The following is a 22,465-nucleotide window of genomic DNA, read 5'->3' as shown; positions in this document are numbered from 1 at the left end:
AAACACTCTGTAACATAGCAAAATTCGCAAAAAATTTCTGTGGAAACAAAATTTTACTTGTAATCTTTCCATGTATAGCGATGCAGCAAACAAGGCTATTCCAATTGACTTTGACTACGTTATGATGAAATTATACGTACAAATGTATCTAGATAAAGTATGTTTGCAACATGTCTAATTTAAGCCTCTAAACCGACCTTTATTTGCGGATTTAGTTCACTTCTCCTGTTCTTTGAATAATCCAGTAGATTAGAGCGTTTAGCTTCGACCGAGTTGATGAACACGATTTGGAATGATATGTAACTGTAAGCTTAGGGGCTGAACCTATGCGCTCTGGCTTGTTTTTGCACCTAAATATGGTTGTGTGTCACCTTCGGTTAATGTACATGTGCAAGAAACAACTCCTCTGCAGCACTTTGTCGCTACTCCGATTCTGTGTTACTTCTTCAAATTGTTTTTTGATCCAAGGCCACTTTTTGCATTCCCGCTGTTTTACAGTCATTGAATATTCCCCGTATTTGCTTTTTTAAGTTTTTCTCAAAAGTTCTGCCTGAAAATAAACAATCGCAATAAAATCTATTCACAAGTAGAATGGTGCATACTCGGGTTAAATCTGCTTACTTGCTTACTAAGCCTGAAGATGGAGGAATCGGTTGATGATGAAGAGAAGAGAGATGAACAAGTTAGTCTCTTTTTATTTCTACTGTGCAGGGCTTTGATGAGCAAAATAATGATATCGACTTTACCTACAATGATGCGGATGAATACGGTGTTGAAATATCCGGTATACACTCTGGTCCCCACTAATCTGAAGACGATTAGAGCTGTACAGTTATTCAGAGGAAAACGAATTCATAGAAAATGCTCACGCATTCACAGAAACTTTCCAAGGTGTGTCAAACTTTCGTTAAATCCTTTCAGTGCCTTGGTATTTTTGTTCTACCAACCATTGATGTCTTCACTTAGGTGTCGGCAAGTGGGTTGATATTGATGACAAAACTCGCCGTGGTTATGTGAACAAATTGCTCGATGTTCTTGAGTCGTCCGACAAGGATAGTCGCATTAAAGCTGCTCGTTCACTCCTCTACCTGCTTCAGGGTGTGTTTAAGGAGTGTGATCTGGAAGAGGACCAGATAACTTGGGCTAGAAGAAATGTCTACCTCTGTATTGAGTGTGGTGTTTTATCTTCAGTGCTATCGCTACTCCTATTGGAGATTCGTTACGAGTGAGTTGGAGGCCTTTCATTCCTTTCCTCTATGCATTATCTTCTATGTCATCATCTTGTTCAATTGTAGAGATTGGGCAAGGAATTTGAGCACGGCGACTCCTGATCCTGATGCTAACGGTGATGCAGCTAAGAAACAATCAGTGACGTTGCTAAATAGTGCAAATATTCGCGTAGTTTTATCCATAATTTACACCATTGTTGAGACTGTTCGTGACGGATGTCAATCAGCAAATGTTAATAGATCCATTTCCACCTTAACTGCAACAATGGCGAAGCCTCAACTGTTCTCCTCAGTAGAGCACACAGCCAAATTACGAGAACAGCTCATTGAGGAACTGGGTATGTTTGATTACACAATTCACCCCACGTCGAATACTCGCAGGTGCACCTATAAACAACGGTAGTTGTCTAGCCATCGTCCTCTTCGGAATGGTGCATCGGTTCTGTAGTGGACTCGCGCCCCACTTTCCCATGAAGAAAACCATTCTTCTTCTTTGGAAAACCATCCTGGTATGTATCCGTTTTTTATTTTCGTTGATGTCTGCTCTTCTCTAGCTCACATTGGGTCCACTTTCGAGTCTCTTTGAGCGAAAAAATCGTGATCGTCGTCTGGCCAATCTGCCTGAACTGCACGAGGACACTCATATGGTCATCCGTCGAATCCGGGCCAATAGCCCACCGGCAAATCCTGCAGACAATCTCCTTAATCGACCAGTACGTCCTAACAATCGCCATTCTGCGATTGGACAGGGAACTCAGGGTCCCCATCAGGGAAGTCTAGCCGGCGGCCGCTTGGCTGTCCAGCAACAAATAGCCCAGCAACAATTGAACCAGCGCCAGATGCAGCGTCGGTGGAATATCACCTTTAATCTCTCCAAGTCTGACAGCAGTGGTAGCGGGGGAGTAGTGGAAGAGAGTGTAGCTCTTGGTAGCGCCACCCCACGGCCTGGTTCACCGGCAAATAATGTGGACGGAACTGATCAGACATCGATCAGCTCGAATCCTCAGTTTTCGCATTCCATCCTCTCCCAGCAGCTCATTACAGGCATCATGAACTCTCTTGCCGATGTGAAGGTTTTGCCTTGGAGGCCGAAGGTTCGCACCAGCGATATTGAGGTGAGTGGTGTGGTCGGTATTTTTGCCTTGTTCGAGGTGTAAGACCGAACCCATGCAATTGTTGTGTTTGCTTAGAATTTTCTAGACAGTGCGAGGCAAAAGTTTATTGGGTTACGGGTGGCAAACGATACCACCACGTTGTATGGACTGCCCGAACCGATTCATGAAGCTGTCAAGGTGCTAAAGAAGTACCATTATACGTCACTCGGTGAAGTTCAAATCAAACGGGAGGCGGATTTCGCCAAGTATCCCCTTCTCCTGGTAATTCTGGTCTATGTTTTCTTCCTGAAACCCCATGACTAATTTACCATGCTGTATTTGCAATTTTGCTGCTAACTTTCGATTCGGAAAATCATTAAGTTGATTGGCTGAAAAAATTTGCCTTGTTTTTTTAAAAGAATACCGTGTTTTTGCTATTCCCTCCAACAATCTCCAAATAGTTTGTCACACCTTTTAAACTTACCATAACGTTCAAAAGTGTGACCACTAGGCAACCCTGATGGATGTCCTCCTAAAGTGGTTCTTTTTTGCTATGCTAGATGATATTTCATGACGTGTCCTATAAATTAGTAGACTGGCTTGCCTAAACCTTCTGATTTACTTAAGGGAAAAGAAAATGTCCCCGACACTCCAACGGAGCGTTTGTACGTTGCAATGCTTCCCCTTTTGCCGCAGTACGTGGTAAGTAAATCACTTTCGAATTTTCTACTCTGCTACCATTCACATTTTTGCATTAATTGCATTAGTCTTTTGCACGGTCTCCGTAGCGGTTCATTCGTCCCTTTTGCCCTCCTTCCAGATCGCAATACTAAAAGTTTTGCTGGCTTCCGCACCCACCTCGCGTACAAAAACTGAGCCTATCAACATCTTGGCCGAAATAACTCCTCTTGAAGCACCGTAAGTTCATCTTCAATTTATTGTCACCCCTTCTAGGGATAGTCAATTGCAGACGTTGATAATGAATTACGATGTGAATCGGCACCGCGAGATTATTGTGAAAGCCATCTCGGGTCTTCTGCTGCTACTGCTGAAGCACTTCAAGTTGAATCACATCTACCAATTCGAGTACATCTCGCAACTCCTTGTTGTCGCCAATTGCATCCCACTGGTCCTGAAGTTCTTCAACCAGAATACCTTACTCTATGTACAGGCTAAAAATAGGTATGTGTTTGGGGCTTGAGCTTCATGGCACTCTTAGTATCTCCTGTCTGGATTTCCCTGCTCGTGTCATTGGAGAGGTTTCACAGTTGACGCCTGAAATGCTGGTAAGTGCTTGCTCTGTAACAACATCAAATCCCGCTGTTTTTGTTAAAATCAAACTATTTTAGTGATTTAATACAACTGTGCTACCTGATGGTGGGAGGGTCGTAATGCATTAACTTTTTGTAAGCTTTGTTTAGTTCTCGTCACTAGCTTTGCATGTCTTTTTTCTCACTTTTTTATTCAAAATTCATTTGAGCTTTGGTCGGCCACTTGTTACTTTGATCTACCAATGTGGGAACAAAGGGATTCGTGTTTAAAGGTACCCCTTTCATCCCAGTATTTATTGAAGTGCGGCATGGCGCAACTTTGACTCCCCTTGTACCTCTGCAAAAGCTACTTTTCGTGTTGTCGCCCCATAAATGTGAAGACTGTTTTATCCCTGCGTTTATTTTAGGTCGAGGAGTAATTGGGGGGGGAGGGGTGGAAGATGGGGTTGATTTAGTAGTTTATTTAACCGTCGACTGAGTGCATTCTTCTACACGCCTTCAGAACAGTGACTGGTCTCCCTGCTGTTGGCGCAACATGTTTTCCTGTATCAATCTGCTCCGAATCTTGAACATGCTGACCAAGTGGAAACATTCTCGAACCCTGGTGAGTTAATCTACCCTTTACTGAACTTGGCATCAACGATAGGCAGTGTGCACGCAAATTTGGTTGTTTCATGGTGCGCAAATGCGATGCAAGTAAATGCAGTTCTTGTTGATGTGATCGAGAACCACTTTTGAAAAAGGAATCATACCATTTTCTTTGGGATTTTGGAGGTCATTGAACAGTGATGATTTGCTGCTGTAAAACGTTTTATTTATTATGTCATCACTAATAGGCAGTTTTACTTTGTCAAATTGTCTAAGAGGTGCAAAGAATGTATCACCCATGCAACACAGTTTGATGGATTTGATTTGGCCCCAACTAATAGCGAGAACTCCACCATTACTACGTTTTTAGTGGCACTTTTTCTTGGGTTTAGGATTAATGTTATTTTAAAAGATTTCAGCGATACATAGGTAACAAACCGGGACGAGAAATTTGGTTTTAATGTTGTATATGTCACGAAGATACTTTGATTGATGAAGAAAATATACTTTGAAATGATCGAGGAACGCAAAAGGCTAGTCGGAAGCAATTGCTGTGACTCACGTATTCCTTGGATCTCGACTCCCAAATAACCCTTCTTGAATCTCGTCCGCATCCATAGAATATGGTTCTTTGTGGAAACGGTATTGAAGCATGGTTTGAAGGTTGACTGCTAAACGTTGGCACTAGCACATTGCAATGACAGATTGAAGAGCATTTTAAGAGGCCTATACAAACTCAATGTTTCTTTAGAACAGACACAGATTGCATTTTATCCCCACAGGTATGTATGGTGTTCTGGTATTGGCTACCATTCCATCCTTCCAGATGCTGGTGGCCTTCAAGTCCTCTCCCATCCTAAAACGTGCACTGCGTGTGCGTCACTCCATGCTGCAGTTATATGTGCTGAAGCTCCTCAAACTCCAGAGCCGTTACTTTGGCCGACAATGGCGCAAGAACAACATGTCTGTCATGTCAGCCATCTACCAAAAGGTTCGCCATCGTCTCACGGATGACTGGGCCTATGGAAACGGTACGTCGCGCCACCCCTTCATGCTTTAGCCACCCGTTTTCACACTAATTAAGGCTTCCGCACAGGTGCATGGAATCCGCCTCTATTCTCACTGCAGAGTGCTTAGGCAAAGCTAAAGGTGTGCAAAGACTTAGATGTCCCAAAGGCAATTTCATTCTTCGTAAACGGAATAGTTGGGGGATTGGACGCGGGAATGAAACACCCGGAGATAATGTAGAAGTGGCATCGTGAATTGGAATTTCTTTCCATTGGTAGTTAATTAACTTCTTTTCAAGTGGCGAGGGGTAATAAAGGGTAAAGCTGAATATGCATGTGTCTAGTGTAAAATCTGCGTCATTTTTCAACTGGTCGACCAGCTTTTATCCTTCAGTCCATTATAGCCCAGTGTTAGCCTAATTCGGCTAATGCTTTCGTACTTTTAAAGCTCACTGGATTGTGACTTCGAGTCCTAACGGTGCTTGAGGCTCGTCACCGGAGAAGGAGAATTTGTGCAGGCAGACCGCTGAGCCTAGCTTTGCCGTGTAAATCATTGCATTGCATGCTAAAGGTCTTAGTCACTTTCCCATGGCATATTTATTCACACGTTTTCAGCCCTACTAGTAATTAGTCATTTGAACTGTGAAATTCCGACCTTTAACGTTGGAATAGTAAAAGTCATTATTTCCCATTCTTGGGCAGTCATTCTACAGGTAGGTCCTGGTTACGTCCCTCTCGGATTTTATGCAACGCTCTGAGTCTCACTTAAAGTTGTAATAGGTCATACAAGTGTGGAGGAAGCTGAGAGGCCACAGGCATGTCCAGGTGGTTGTGCAGCAGACCAAGTGGAAGTACAAACTATGGAGACTAACCCCGCGCAGTTAGCTAAACATGGATGCGAGTATGGTGTAACTCACGAGGTCTCCGTTCCACCCTAGAAATCGAGACGCGGCCATGGGACTCGCAAATGGAGGAGTGTACTCTGCGCTCGTGCATTGAACAATTCCACCAGCGTCGCTACTATAGCGACTGCCTTGAGCCGGATTTCCACCCGGTGGACAATCATCTGGCCTCCGTGCTAAACCAGCCGATGGAACTCCCCATCGGGTTCAAGCGAAACTACGAGCGGTGGTTAGAGGAGGAGGTCTTCTCCACCCCCATCAACTGGGATCGAGTAATTCTGAATGACCCCATTGCCAACGCTGTGTAGGTTCTACTTGTTATTGTCTAAGATATTTGACAATAAACTGCATTCTTACTTGCTACTGTGGCTTCGTCGATCTGGGTGGCGTACCGGACTTCGGAGACGGGTCCGGTGATGGTAACTGCGTCGGGTGTGTGGTTGGCTCGGGAGTTGGGCCTCAGTGGGTCAAAAGTGAGAGTTTGGGTCGCATGAACAGCTCTCGTGTCACGGATTTAAATATTTGTTTTTTTACATCCTTGCATAGGCTATTTCGCATATATTCTTAAAAGCACTAACCAGTTTTTGTTAATGGGTATTAGGAAGTCAAGTGTTTTATGGAATCTTTGTGAAAGTGAATCGAATTTTAACCTTTTTTAATGTAGCATATCTGAGGGATCCCTTCATTACACGAGCAGATATTAGGCTAGCTCAAAAAATTATATAGAGAAAAAAATTAAGCAAGGTCTTGTTAGGCTCATAGAGTGCACTGACGATAGGGTTTAATTGTTAACTTTAAATCAATGCCGGCGACCTTTTACCAACAGTTGGTGTTTACATCGAATGTGCGCGGTTTAAAAGGCTCCGATGTAAACGATGGAACAGTATGAAAAGATTCGGAAGATCGGTGAGGGGGCCTTTGGTGTTGCCTGGCTAGCAAGTAGTAAGAAATCGAGGTCACTGAAAGTCATTAAAGAAATTGGAATCTCAGGGGTAAGATTGGCCTTCCATTCATTAAAAACAGTTGTCGTCATGTAGCAATGGGTATCTAGTAGTGCATAATTTTCTTATTGGGGAGTGTGATCGAATATTTCCTACATAATGTTAAAGGAGAGGGGTGTGACTATTATTGATCTCACTACTGTAGTACCCATGTTTAAATTACCCTAGCCTAGATGAATCTGCTACTTAAAAAGTAGCCAGTCTTTGGTTGTGCACAGTGCCATTTACAAAATAATATTGTTTAATTTATTTTACAAAAAATTTTCTGTTGGAGCTTTTTTTATTTATTTTGGGCGTATTGTTAGGGCTGGTGTTTCAGAACTAGTATACGGTCTTAGCATAAGCCATTGTGCGCCAAATAATTATAAAACTACCATCGCCACCGACAAACAACTACAGTTAAAAACAAATCGCTACAACTATATGTGTCCTTATTTTGGTTTTAGGCAACCAAAACACCAAGTGCACGAGTCGTAATACTTGTCATCAATAAATATACGAAATTCCTCAACTCTATTTATATTTGCATTTAACTTAAACCAAATAACAATTCATAAAAATTGCATTTTTAGATGAAAACAAAAGAGATTGAGGAGTCCAGAAAGGAGGTTTGTGCACAATCTTGCATAGTCATTTTAAGATATCGGTCCTTGCCAAATTGAACCATCCGAACATTGTAAAATATTGTCATTCTTTTGAAGGTAAGGACAATATCTCTACAATAGATCCTTTAAGAATCCAACGCAATCTATATTGTTATGGAGTTTTGTGATGGTGGTGATCTTTATTCGAAAATAAACTCTCAAAATGGAGTTTTATTTTCAGAACATGAGGTATTTAGAAGAGTTGGTATTTCAACATTAATTTGACTAGATTCTTGATTGGTTTGTACAAATTGCCCTGGCTGTTAAACACATACATGATCACATGATCCTCCATCGGGACATCAAGTCACAGGTAATGTCTTCTCAAACGAATGCCTGTAACTTTAGAACGTTTTCCTAACGGGTAAGGGGAGAGTGAAACTGGGCGACTTTGGCATCGCAAAGATTTTAAAGGGAACTCTTGATCTAGCCCGAACGTGCATTGGCACTCCATATTACCTTTCACCAGAAATTTGTGAAAATAAACCATACAATAACAAAAGTGACATTTGGGCCCTTGGCTGTGTACTATATGAGTTAACAACATTAAAGCATCCGGTGTGTAAATTTTACAATTTTTATTACTGAAAAGTTTGATGCAGGTAATATCAAAAGTCTAGTTCTGAAAATCATAAGGTAAGCAATTTTGCACAAAATTTACTTTAACTATAGTGGGCGGTACCCTCCCATCTCGCCGAAGTTTAGTAACGATCTTAGGAACCTAATAGCCAGACTGTTTCAGCGAAATCCACGGTGAGTGCCGTCAATGTGCCCAATTCCATAACTTTTAACTTTTAGCAGAATTATCCCATGATAGTATAAATTGACTAAAGTTGAATAAAATATTTAGGTATCATTTAATAAAGCGTCAGTATTGTTTATCACTATTTTGGGTAGGGGACAGAGTTGACTACTGTTATCGCAAATACTATGCCTGGTTTTGATAATCTAATCATTAAAGTTATTTGTCACGGTGTTATGTGCTTAAAGTGGATTTGCTTTAGTGAACGGCCAGGTATAACGGCGATTTTGAAGTATCCGATTGTTCATAGTCGGATACATCACTTCCTCAACACTGCTGTGAGTATTCAACACCAGTTGGCAGCACGCACTGCACGCATGTTTTGCTTTAAAAGCACAAGCACATTAATAATTGTTTTGAAAACTCTGTGTGATTTTGAGTGTTATAAAGAGAAAATTACTCAGTGCTATAAGTCTAGACTACAAATTTCCCGCACCACAAGGAGGAATCAGGAACAGAATCGGGAATAGTGCTGGGTTAGATTGACACTTAAAGCTGAGACCCTCGGTGTTAAAATATAATTAGGAAGGTGGCTTATAAGAAGTGTAATTAGTTGTTTAACACCATGATTTACTGTTCCTAAAATTACTATATTTATTTAGGAAAGAAAAGCAGAAAATAAGAGTGCTGCCCAGCGGGCACAAAATCGTCCAACAAGAACACCCTCCTCAGCCGCAGAAAGCGGAATCGCCAATGGAAGGAAAAGACAAAGGTTTGATTTTTCAAAAACTGAGTGCTTTTAATGGGCTTTCACAGAAAATTCTGATTTTAAATCGCGAAGTTGTCTATTTTTATGCTCATGTATTTGCGTAAATAGGTGTCAATGGAGCACGTAGCAATTAAAGGCAAAACCGATAAAAATTTCATTCCAGCAATCATTTATTGTGGCAAAAAAATCTCTTTATGTATTTTCTATCGTCTTGGTTTTGTTTGACCAATCTAACATTGCCGGAGTAGCGAGCTACTTGCATATTCATCCCTGGTTGCGTCCATCCGGAGAGCACCAAATTTGGATCCCAGGTTATCTTCACCGAACAGCAGTTTAAAGCTAAATGCTAGATGATCCATTAAAACAAAATGATTTAATGTGTCACTTTACGCTGTCTGTACTGCGTCGTCTCTTTGATGGAACAAGAATTTTCATCTACTTATTCTCCCACATAATATTTGTTTGAACCACCAGAGAATGGTCCGAGTGGAATATCATAAAAGGTAACCAAGTGATTTTGAAATAAAAGAATAGTTAGTTGTAGGAAGCCATCTAAAATACTTTACTCGTTGAGGCTGTCAGTAGCACAGTCTTTAATACCTTCCTAACTAAGACGCCAACTTGCAGAGAATTTCACGTCCATAGGGCTTTGATACAAAACCATCTAACACTAGTTACCTCTGGTTCCAACTAACATTTACGTCCTGTCGGTTCTGTTTTTCATAAAGTTAAGACGGCGTTTCTCTCCCCCAATCTTCACTGTTGAGACTAAAGTGCCTTTCCAAATGCAATGCATCTCTTTTTGAGCGACTCGTTGGCAGATCTAAGTTATTTAAAGCATTTCTTAGTCGTACGTTTTGCTACAATATTCCGCATCTTGCCCAAATACAAAACAAACAAGTTGTCCAAAAGCTCTGGCCAAGTTCTAATCATATCCGCCACCTTCCAGTGACAATTTGTGATGTGGCGGTGACTCCTAAATATGGGTTGAGGATTGATGACCTCAATAAGTGGAGAGTGCCAGACCGATAGACCATTCCACCAGTGGCGTACATTTGACAAGTTCTTTCAAGTCACAGAATTTCACTGCAGAGAGCCATACAGAGAACAACATGGAATTATTTGATCAACCAACCGATATATAGGACCCGGAACAAGAGAAATTGGGTTGTTTGATAACTGATTTCTCTAATATCTTACATTAGTAGGAAAAGTCGCACTGCTAGGGATAACTTTAAAGACCTTTCATATTTTAGCCCATGTTTGGCACGTCAAGCAGTGGTTTCGAGATGTAGGAAATTCCCATCGCCAAATAATGTGCTAAAACGCACCTCCAAGGATAAGCTGATGCGAAAACGTGATCTGCTCGTAGCACTACATCAGAAGAGACAAAAGGCAATTGCAAAACACTGCAAGGTAGGCCTATAGATATCTCAATTGCCGCAATTTGGCGCCTTGCCTGGTATGGAAGCTTGCAGTGTCCCCACGTGTCAATTACCTCGATAATCTAAGTGATTGAAGTAGTGCTTAAAGAATTAGTGGATTGAAGCATATGGCATTTTTGGGAGTTGTCTAGGTCGGAAAATGAGGCAACTGATTCTCTCCGGCTCTTTAAGTCAATCTAAATTGTATGGCAGTTATGCTGATGAGGCAATAACCATGGGGATGAATGGATACACTGTGACACTGCGAAATACCTGGGGACGTGGCAGCACCCTGTATGCATACATACGTGATTTGAAGACTCATTGCTACCTGTTTTCACATTCAGGAAATGTTGGTGGAAAAACCGAAGGGGATCGCCTTTGTACACCCAGTGCCTGTTCTTCGGTCGTCAAAGGTACTCCATACTTTTATTACTTTTATAATGTCGTTGAACAATTTCATACTGTGAAATTCTTAGTTTGTAGCTATTTGCATGCGGCTTCGAATTTTTTTGGTTTATTGAGGCAATTGATTGATCAAATTAGCTACACTAGGTGCATTTGTAGCAGCCCGGGATTACCCTGGCGAAAAAAGAAGTCATACTAGTAGGGTAGAATTTGTATTGCTGACGCACAGAAGGGCTGAGGGCCACTGGTATGTCTGGAAGGCCTAGTCACCCAGCAATATTACAATCGCGAAACGTTATAACCCCCGCGAAACCAAAAGGAAGAGTAAAATAAGCAATAAAAATACTGCATAGCTCCCACTTCCTCCTTTTGAGCGTTGTCCTTGGCGATACTCTCGGTCAACCTCCCGCGCCGGCCGCCATAACGCAGTCAATGGTGTAATATAAACACCCACGAATCAACCGCGCCGGTCATCTTTTTTGCGTGCCGTTGGAGATTTCACCTGCTTGGGAGCTGTATTGTGGCACTGTGGAATGCGCTGTCCACTAAGTATGTCCATCGCTAGTAGTAAGAACACTGGCTTAAAAGCGGAACCATTTAATAAAGGATGGGGTTTGAAACATTTTCGTGAAGATTTAGTTTCTCTTTGCTGCTTTATTCCAAATTCATTGCTGCTCAGTTATATTTATCCATCTGAGTTTCATCCAGCTAGTAGAAAGGTGGAGTAGATATTACTTGTTCACCCAATTGACATCTTCATACAGGTTTCATAGACAGCTCCGTAACAAGCCTTGCCAAATGGTTTACGGTCACGGCTAGCGTCGCTTCTATGGTAATGGCATTCCTGCACGACACGGAACTGGTTAGTTACTGAAAGTAGACTTCATTCCCATTTTTACCGTTAGGGGTCATCGCAGCTTCTCCACAGTATAGTCTCCTCGCCCATCACTTCAAGGCTAAGCAGTCAGTAATGGAATTCATGATGGTTGTTCTTTAGAGTCAGGTTTGCTTCCCACTGCCACTAATATAGCGCCGCTTGTCTGTCCTGAGGGCGAAGAAATACGTGATACTAGGGCAGAAATACGTATTGTCAAGGTACAGGAGAGTTGGAAGAGTGAGGCTACTGCATGGTTCGGAGGTCATTCCACCCAGCGAAAGTACAAAAACACAGTCTACAATGCTGCGCAAATAAAGCACTACATAATTTTAATCTTGAAATTACTTAAGCTATACATAAGGGAGTATTTTCCTTCAGAAAAGTAATCCTCCGCTTAAAGTTCACAAATTCTTGATTTGAAGCGCGCAACGATCCAATAGTTCTAATTTTACTTTTAACGAAGGTAAGGTTGACAAGGTATGTTCACAAATCTAGTGGCATTACCGCGATTCAAACTCTTGGATTTCCGTGGTGAGACCGGCAGTTGCAAGTCCTGCCATCGCAACAAAGGCTGCTCAGTCGGAACTGGTGCCAGTGGGCACCTTGAGTCGCTACCGAAAGTACTTTGCCGTGTTGGATGAGTTCAAGCGCAGGGTTCGTGAGGACGACCACAATGTACCCCTCAGTGGTGAGTTATTACAAGCCCTGTGATTCACTTCGATTTTTAATTATGTTGAATACGATATCTAGCTTTTGTAAAAGCAGCCACGAAAATTAATAAAAACTAGCGTCTTTTTAACCGATGAGATTGCTGTCAGATTTGGGATTCGGAAGTGAGAAAGCAGTAGAAATTAGGACACTAGAAATCTAAGGAGGTGTTATTTCGAAGTAGATGCTCATTTGCCTCTCAAGTGGATCACTCAATGCTGATGCCATTGCTAAGGGCAATTTTTACATCCGACTCCTTAACTAGAGCCTTAGTCTTGAAAGATTTGAATGCCAACTTAGTGTGAAGAGTCATACCACATTCCCAGAAACTCTTTTGAAACGAGGTACTCCATCGTGATCGAAAGGTATTGAAAGCATCTAAATTTGTTGATCAGATTTTTACGGCGATTCAGTTTTTGGCGCTGACTGGGGTGTACGATTACAAAGAAGTAACATTTGTAGCACGCTCAGTCATTATTGAAGGAGGCACAATGCTGGAGCAGAATGTGTATTGTCGACGTACACTAGAGCTTGGTGTAACTGGCGTGGCCCGGAGTCTAGGCCTTCCTGGCGGAGGTGCAGTGGCGGAGCCTAAAGTGTCCCATTATCAAAACCGACAGTTAAACAGATTATTAGTATTGCATTGCATTAGGTGCAAACTTATATTCCAGGCGATATAAAGCCCAAGTGTGTGGGACAAGATAAAGTTAGTGTGGAGCTAAAGCGGTATTAACTGTCTTCCGGACTCGAACAATATGGTTTCCAGTAGTACTGACTGATGTAGCCGGCTGTCATGGCAACACTAACTACGCCTCTCGCCAATGCGCGGAACAGCGTGAGGGATGTTGGGAACATGTTACCTGTCTTAGCAACTTTGTGTCTACCCTCTGTTAATGCACGACGTTAGGTACCTCTTTGCCTACCAGCTTCCACCGTGGCTTTGCCTTTCCAGCTAATGCAGGCCTAAACCTAGTATTTCATCACTGACGACGCGAATCATGTTTCAATGTTTTTAACACATTAATCTTTAGGTATCTTAACCAAGAGAAATAAGGAATTCCTAATTATTGTCAAAACTAGGGAGTCTTCTTGCCTTGATATGATGCGTCTAACTTAATATCACTCGGCACCTACATATATCTAACCCGCAAGAAAAAATACATTTGATAACACAATCGAACATTTCATCACTTTATTTAGTACACCTATTATTTCCCCAATAGGAGACCGCCACCAACGCTTCAACCCCTCTCTTGATAGAGAATCAAGCACACCATCTGGTGATGCGGTTTCATTAGCCGTTGTAGGCAAACCAGGTAATGCAATAAAGTGTCAAGAGTGTACACTTTTTTGGCCGAACACATTAATGCATTCACTACCAGGGTCTCAGAAGACAATTAATTACCACAGTCAGGATGATACGTTCAACTGCTACTAGAAAGCTAAGAAGATGTGATTGTCCTCAGGCATGGAACATTCCGCATCTAGTATACTATGTTAAACTCAGATAATCTGTTTGGGACGTAATTTTATGCAACCAAGCCCCAGAAACTGGTTAAGAATACATGTCACGTATTTGTGACATCTAGCTCAAATGCGAAAGTCGGTAACGAGTGTGTTACAGGATCCAATGCATCCATTCCTTTGAGCATTTTTATCTACGAAGTTTAAAAGTCTAATAAGTGAGTCCATCAGCCTTACTTTGTTTGTATCACAGTTGCCATGGTCTACCCACATGTCAAAAAGAGTAATGACACGGTGGAGCAGAACTATTTGGTGCAGGACTACCTTGAAGGAAGGCTAGCGGCAGCCAAAAACCGGGCAAAGTCGGACAATAGATCGCATGGTGTTGCCCGTGCTCTAGGTCACTCCTCCTCTTCCTCCTGCAAGTTTCATTACTTTTTGGCAGATTTCGGTTTTATCATACAGTTCACAGGCGGATGGCAGTTAATCATTAAATTTTTGTTTTAGAAACAGTTACTAGTTTTGAGGAAAGCAAAGATTAGTAATGATATTGTAACTTCTAGATTTGCTACTTCTTAAACCGCAATTTTTCTGATAATAAAACTGTACTGAACGTTTCGTTAGGTAGTAAACAGAGTTGGATGAACCCATTCGAAGGGGTAAGTAAAAAATTTATTGCATGAAAATTTTCATGCCTGTGGATTGTCTCTACTGCTATTTCTTATCAAAGGTTCCATCGGTCAAATGTCAAGATGAGAAGTGGGAAAAAAGAAATGGGCATTCAATGGTAAACTTTCCATCTTGATCTATTTAACACTTTAAAATAAAGCTACAACTGACAGAAGGTTTTTATTTCTTGTTGGGAAATCCATATTGAAATTTGATTGAAAATGGTTAAAGTTGTGGCCTCCTAGGTTTGTAGAAGTCGGCACGACTTATGTCTTGAATGCGTGAGAGCGGACTCGTAAATACCAATGAGCTCTTGCCGCCGTCCACATGCTTTATTGTGCATTATCTTCACCGAAGTGTGAAATAACATCAATTTTTGGGTCATAGTAATGTCAATCGTCACTTTGCTCAACCCAAGATTTAATCTCTGCGTTTATCCAAGCCTACCTCTTTGTGTTAAGGACAAAGAAGCCACGGGCTTCTCTCCTAAATGAAACTGATTTACTTCATATCAAATGTGTTTTACTTGATTGTCAAAATGTTCCATTTTAACTACTCTTCCTTAGGGCCATGACGACATGCCATCGGAGGAGCCACAGTTCCACTTTGAAATGAAGTGAGCGAGTGATTCCCTCGCAATACTACCCCAGGAATTCGGAGATTGCATCACCTTTTGCATCTCTTTTTTATCAGAGACATATGCAGGAAGCCTCCAGAGGGTATACCATCCCTATCCTTCGTTCTCGAACAGCTAAAAGCTTCATCACCACCTTTACTAATCTCAGAGGCGCCTTCCTCCAAGGATCATTCATGTGACCAAAATGCAAAGGAGCCAAAGCAGAGGTGGAGTGCTTTACCGTTCTACTTTATTTGTTTAGTTGCTATACCAGTGGGAAGTAGGAATAGAAGATTTATGATTGTGCACACAGTAGGATTTGGGTTTCTAGTGTCAATTATCATCCGAAGTGATCATAGAAATGCATTATCCGAGTGCCTCTCTCCCAATTTTACTCCATACCATTCAAAGTTATACTTTGCGTTACTTTTGAAAAACAAATTCTATCCTGATGTTAACCTAGTCAAAAATTCAGCCAAAAGTTAATTTTTTCTTCAAGAAATTAAAATATTTGCCATGTGTTATGCTTGATTAGAATAAGTCAAGAATATCGGTCTTGGAGGAAGTGCCAAAAACTCCTGAAAGGTGGGTTTACCACCACAGCTCGAATTTTAATGGATTCTGCACAAAAATCTAGTTACTTTTCGAGGTTTTGCTTTGCAAATGATAAAGAAAGCCCTATTAACACCATTGATGGAAGTAATTTGAAAATATCATTGTAAAATTTGGCGCAATAAGGTTTAAGTTAGACTTTTCCTTGGGCAGTATTTCAGTGGCCTCATCAAAAGAATGTAATTGATGAGTCGAAAAAGAAATTCCCTCAACTTTATGTTAGTTTGGTGGATGAAGTAATAGACAGTGAAGTAAGAATGTTGCCTGATTTATGCAACCCCTGCCAGGAGATTCCAATTAAGTCCAACTACTTTTGCCAGCTGGAGAGCCATCTCGGGAAATGAATAAGACCAACAAGTAAACGGTTTGTTCAGGTAAAGTATGACCTATATTAACGAAAAGTCGTTTTAAATCTGCCGTATTTATATCTTGGGATATCAAATAGACAGTATGTGTTTGAAATGCAATCCCCATAGAAATTCTTTGCCTTTTCTTAAACAGACTAATTCAAAAGAAGAAGGAAATTATACTAAAACGGATTAATTCGCGCTCGACTGAAAGTGGCCCCTCAAAGCTGCCCACCCACAAAAACGCTTCAGTAAATCCATCAGTAGTTGATCATTTGCTGAATCCCATTGGAAAGGGTCGCAAGACCTGGAATAAGTCTCCGATTGCAGCGCTTCTTGAACAATTAAGTTCGGCTGATTTGGACGCAAGTAAGTTGGAATTAAACTGAAGGTATCATCAGAATAGTTACCATCATACTTATGGGCAGGAGAATTTTATTAGCATAAAACTTGGAGGGAACACTCATATAAGTCTGAAGGGTCCAAAGCACTATCATCTGCTTCCTTTCGAAAAGTTAGCTTAACTGACTAATGTCTACCAGTTCTTGCCTTTGTTGATGGTTACTTAGGTAGAACAATATCGCTGAATGGAGGGAAATGGATCACGACGGAGGAAGGCGATGTGTCGGATCCACAAGAGGCCGTACAAATGGACTGTATACTCTCATCGGTATCAAATCAAGGAGTTACTTCTACTTCAGGTGGATATGAGGACAAAACGAGGGCTAGTTTTCTCCCCTGTCATGGTCCAGTGATCACGGTAAATGTCGTCCTCGAATTACTCATTTTCAAGTTTACAGTAAAGCAACTTGCATGGCCCTAGAAGCTCTGTTTTGACCGATCAGAAGTGAAGAGTTTTTTATCCAATTTGTTTATAAAAGATATTTAGAATGCGTGCATTGGTTGAAGCAAGGGCAGATTTTTTGCGAACAAACACCTCGATCATGTCGTTTTTTTACCAAGCCAAACTATTAGCAATTGAATGAAAGGGATGAATGGGATTGGTGCATTCAACAATGTGCTAGAATGCTTTAATTGTTGGATTTTTTTGGGATGAAACTGCAAAATTCCTTCTGGGTCTACTTGCAACCTATCCTGACCTAAGCCGCTACTCAGACGGTCGAAGGCAAAGAAACCTACGGTTGCACTCATTTTCGTCGGCGGATCCCGTCTATCAACCACATTTGTCGAATGCAAGACATAACGTATGCCTCCATCGTGTTTAGACGTGGATAGACATTTGCTAGCATTTGTGGATTTGGATTTTGTTCCCAACTTTGCTAGGATATTCGTATTGGGGGCAAGAATAATGGAGTAGGCATCTGAGGCCACACTGCATGCTCTTGAATATGCTATTCCGTCTGAGGCTAAACGAGAATTTTACCGCAAGAACATTTAAGACTTCTATTTGTGCGGTTGTTTAGATCCAAAAGACATCGGCCTAGAAAGGGACGCATGCCACAGAAAATTATCTGCATAAAGTTGTGATTTGGGCCACCCACGCTCCCTCATTGCTGCGGTGCAGTAACATCGACAAGCTGAAGCGATTATATTATAAACCCGGTGTATGATTTGTTGTTTATTCGCCTAGACCGGAAGAAGAGCTAGGTCGCTGCAAATGATTCGCCAAAATCTGCCCAAAATGGTTGAAAGTGATCGAGGATTTTCCTTCGATATGATTCCAACGCTGGGTGTATTCGTGGGGGACTCGGCAGCACCAAATCTCAGCTCTTCTGCGGCCACTGTAACGTAAGTTGGTAGTAATACGTTCTTTCAACTTCGTGTCTATGCCTTGGATCCCAAATAGGTGGTAGTAAATGGTTGAACCAATCAGGTATAAAGCGAGTTGTTTGAGGAAAAGGAATTTTAAACGTTTTTAGACTGAGTGAAGCATGTACTTATCCATTCATGAGGATACCTGTTGTATTAGAGCAGTCAACATCAAGATGGTTCATTTTCCTTCTGGACCTTGATAGCCAACGTAATGAATGTATATCGAATTTCCCTTTCTTTTCTCTATTTACATAAACAGATGAATAGAAGGCAAAATTACGGAATTTTGTGGTTATTTATTTCTTATCTTCAATAACTCTCCATGGTAATGTCTTACTCGATGCACATTCGTTGTGATGATTGATACTGTGTTCAGGAGAAATGCACAGGTGCTCCACTGCTCAGTCGTATATGCGAAGTATGGTCCAACCCTTTGTTTTCTAGTAAAGTGTTAATTACGCTGACTTGACAATGAAGCCTTCTTCATCAGGTTCTCGTAAAAGTTTTCACAACTACAGTTTACTTTTTACTCCTCCATCGTGCTCTTCTTTCCACTCTAATCCGTTTCCTCCCCACTACAGGTGTCACATATGTGTGACGCTGGTAACGAACATATGAGGAGAATTGTGCAAATGTATGCACACTAAAGCATTGAAACCAAATTTTAAAGTCGTAATAAGTCATATTATTATGAAAGAGTATTCATTATTGCTGCAAAGAGGGTCGAAAACTGTAGACATGGGCAGAACTCTGTGATACCAAGAGGGAATCGAAAACGCCTGATTAGTAAATTTTAAGGATTATTGCATCCTTTTCCTCGCTTTTTAGATGCTCTGCGACAGAATCACTGACAACTGCCACACAGCAAGCCTTTAGTCAAACAACTGCAAAGCCACTAGAGCTGTTTGACTCCAAGAAGTACTCCTTTAAGGATCCACAGAAGCGGACGCCTCAACGATCTCAATCACAGCCGTCAGTGAGCACCCCTAGAGAAGACTTTGCTTCAGCGACTACTCCTGCCACCATTGCCCACCTCAGTTGCTATTCTCTATTTGAAGAGTCAAATGAAACTTTGAGTCACGTAGAATCCAGTGAGATCAGTGAGGACTTCTGGGAGGAACAAAGAGGCAAGATCTAGTTTTTTTCCACCCGATCATACTGTCGGAGTCTGGCATAAACTGCGGATCAAAATACATACATGCCCCCTAATCTTGCTTTATTCTAAATTTCCTAGCATCCTTCAAAGTCGTAATAAGCCATGGCGGTATAGAAGAAGGTTCAATTTTGGTGTAGGAAAGCGCTGAAAGGCCATGGGCATGGATAGGGGTCCTGTCAAACAACAGAAGATCTAAGAGCCAACTCAACGATATGCACGCTCGACATCTTTTGCTTACTACATTTCAGATCCCGAACAATTTGCCTCCTCACCCCTCCAACAACAAGCCTCAACAGTTACGGATTCGGGCTTCACGACGACCAGAGAAACGCCCCAATCTTTACGCCAGACACTGACTTCCGTGCCTTCGGACACCGAGAGAACGCTAACCTTCCACTCAGTTTTACTTCAAATCCTCGAGGCCGACAGCGAGGAGCACGCAGACTTTGCCGAGGACTCAACACTTATACCCGAGTTTGCAGATGAAAAGCCCCTCAGTCGATTTTTTATTGCGGAGCAGACACGAATGGCTCTGGAGAAGGTGTTGGACCTCGAAACACTCATCAAATGCTACAATGTTGTGCAGGTTGGTACATCATGCACCTTTTAGCGCTTTCAGTAAAAGCCACTTTCATTACTGCTCTCAAAAAGTAGCATTTGACGCAGAATTTTGTTTAGAAATCATGTTAACATTTCAACTAGCAACATTTAACTAATATTGATGAAGGCAATAAGAGGATAGATGTCATCAATTGCTTCCACTCGCTTCATCACGGTAAACGACAACATCCTCTACAGGAAACTTTGAATGAAATGTGACAAATATGAACCGGAAATGAACAAGACCATCATTTTTCATATGAAAACCCCGTGTGGTTCTCTAAAGTGAGCTCTTATAACTTAAGGGATATTATCAAACGCATGCCACTGATTCATCAGTTTCAATGTGGCACACTCTATCTATTGCGGTCGTCACTAAGTATCCCTCATTTGGGAGCTACTGTCATATCATGATTATCAGTTGAAAATGATGGATGTGATTGAAGCTTGTCGGCTTGACAAAACAAGCAAGTTGCCCTCGGTTACAAAACTGCGGAAACGTAAGTATTACTCTGATGGTAGTTCCCAAGTGATAATGCTCATCCTTTTCTGGAATCATTATTCAGCAGTCGTGTGCAAGGTGGAATAAACTGTGCAAAAATATGAGTGAGATGGGACCGCAATTTGCTGAGATGGGTTGTTTACGAACCGATTAACAGTTTGAGTGGCGATTATCTCGAAAAACGAAATATTTGAAGATTTTTTAAAATATTTTCGCTAGTGTTTTAGTACGAAAAACTCCATAAACTAATTTGGTTTTCAAATAACTCATTAACTACTTCTTGTTTGAATAGATGAATATCCACATCTTGTACTATTAGGTCAGAAGTAGTGTCTCTTGAAATGATGTGGAGATTTCAAGCAGATGACAGCCTACGTTCCTATTTTTGAATATATCGTTGTACCATTTCGGAGTGTCAATCTTTTAATGAGCTTTCAAAAAATAGGTTTATGTAAGAGGTTGGAGGGAGACTCAACACGAAGAATTAAGAGGGAATAAGTGACCAGCTTTCATCGGAAATTGCCCCAAAACCCCCTAAAATATTTCCGACCACTGGCTATTATTTACCTCGCCTCACCCGAGAAATATACATACAGGCCTGAGATGTTGGATGGGGTTTTTTCGTGAAGAGGGGGTATTGTTTCTTTCCACGGCTTAAATTCATATAATTGTTGAATAACTGATCCCCAGACCGCATCTTAACAGCGAGGGGGGTGGGAAACTTGTAACACAACTATTGGTCTTGCACATTATTCGCTGGGTTTTAACTAGAGTCGCCTACCTGAAGGCCTCATGAAATATGATGCCCTAGAATTAGCCCATCAACGCATTGAAGCGGTGGGAGACTGTGGATGGGCAGAGTTATGTGCCATCCACATGGGGAGCAAGGTGTGAGGGATTGAAAAGATTGGCATGAATAAATGCTTACCTTTCAGTACGATCTGAGCCGTAGTAGAATGAAGTCTTGTTCAGAAGCATCATCACCAGTTGTCATGGCATAAGGTTTATGACAGCATTTTAAATATTCATAGTAGCTCTAAATTATTCAAGACGTGGACAGCATCGCTAGCGGAGACCTTGCCTCCAAGAGCCGGGTTTTTCAAGCCTTTAAAACGCATAGCCCTCCCCCTAATAAAATCAGTGATTATGTTTGTAACACGTGGTGGCCATAGAAACAATCGTTGTCATGTCACACGAAATAAGTTAGGGTGGATTTTGCACAAGAGAAATGTGACATAAAATCGCCCTTAGTATTTGCTTGAAATTGAGGCAATAGCCTTGATTCCATTTGTTTAGTAACAGCACCGACACGGTAGTTCATATTGGGATTTTGGGTCTCCAATGATGACAGAGAATATGCCATTGGCTTTTAAGTGTTTTATGCTTTTTGGCACAAATTAAGTTTATTCCATTCACATTATTGGTACACAAAAAGGAGAAGTAGTTTGTACAATCTGGTAAAGTGTTTGCACCCACAAAGAATATGGCCTCGAATCCTAATATGCTACTTTTGTCCCTACAGACACAAAGTTAATCCCGGCATACTTGATTGGTAAGAAGGAACCATCAAGTTTACAGAATCGTTTTTATACTTCCGCAAATAAGCACAAAAACTATTTGACCAGAGCCAACTTCGTGTATCTCGTGCGTACAAATCTACTGGTGCCCGCTACCACCCACAATAGAGGTTATGCAGTTCCCGCAGATAGACCCCTTCACATCTCAGGAATTTCATTGTGTGATTGGTTCTTGGTGAAAGTGAGCATGTTTTTACCCCTCTTCAGAACTTACAAGAGAGCGAAGATGGCGAACTACACATAGGACGAGAGATGATTGCGTCTATAGTGGGCCAAAGCCGCGCCAGTGAAGTCTTCAACAGGGTGCTTCAACTGGTTCTCGCAGATGGGACCTACATTGACGGTTAAATCTACATACCTTACCTCCCATCCAAACAGTTTCATTACCCTAGGATTTAACATAAGTTAAGTGTGAGTCTGGTACTCCTTTGTATCAACTTCAAAACAGAGAGAGGAATTTGTCATTCAAAATTGGACCGTGTTAA

At 41.4% G+C, this 22,465-nt stretch overlaps 1 protein-coding gene across 1 annotated transcript; it reads left to right on the top strand. All coding sequences in view use genetic code 11, as the record gives it.

Moving 5' to 3' along the window:
* Window positions 1–70: 70 nt before the first annotated feature.
* On the top strand, window positions 71–22,328 carry EGR_00426 (hypothetical protein; the record flags this gene model as incomplete). Its single annotated transcript, XM_024489675.1, has 38 exons — window positions 71–157; window positions 641–682; window positions 712–784; window positions 823–891; window positions 967–1,225; window positions 1,296–1,567; window positions 1,611–1,738; window positions 1,784–2,344; window positions 2,420–2,605; window positions 2,951–3,025; window positions 3,144–3,241; window positions 3,278–3,505; window positions 3,543–3,609; window positions 4,097–4,198; window positions 5,009–5,213; window positions 6,128–6,395; window positions 6,422–6,523; window positions 7,723–7,793; window positions 7,828–7,925; window positions 7,966–8,049; window positions 8,085–8,294; window positions 8,329–8,372; window positions 8,409–8,489; window positions 8,741–8,816; window positions 9,141–9,250; window positions 10,504–10,663; window positions 12,452–12,644; window positions 13,888–13,980; window positions 14,382–14,528; window positions 14,753–14,787; window positions 15,364–15,413; window positions 15,491–15,640; window positions 16,527–16,741; window positions 16,942–17,132; window positions 17,964–18,121; window positions 18,974–19,245; window positions 19,550–19,887; window positions 22,188–22,328. 38 exons carry the CDS (start codon window positions 71–73, stop codon window positions 22,326–22,328), a joined length of 5,739 nt encoding a protein of 1,912 aa, XP_024355672.1.
* Between the last annotated feature and the right edge of the window lie 137 nt (window positions 22,329–22,465).

The sequence above is a fragment of the Echinococcus granulosus genome, assembly GCF_000524195.1.
Source record: "Echinococcus granulosus chromosome Unknown EG_S00002, whole genome shotgun sequence".
Lineage (NCBI taxonomy): Eukaryota > Metazoa > Platyhelminthes > Cestoda > Cyclophyllidea > Taeniidae > Echinococcus > Echinococcus granulosus.
Note: the sequence above shows the minus strand (reverse complement) of the source record. Positions and strands in the feature narration are given on the sequence as shown.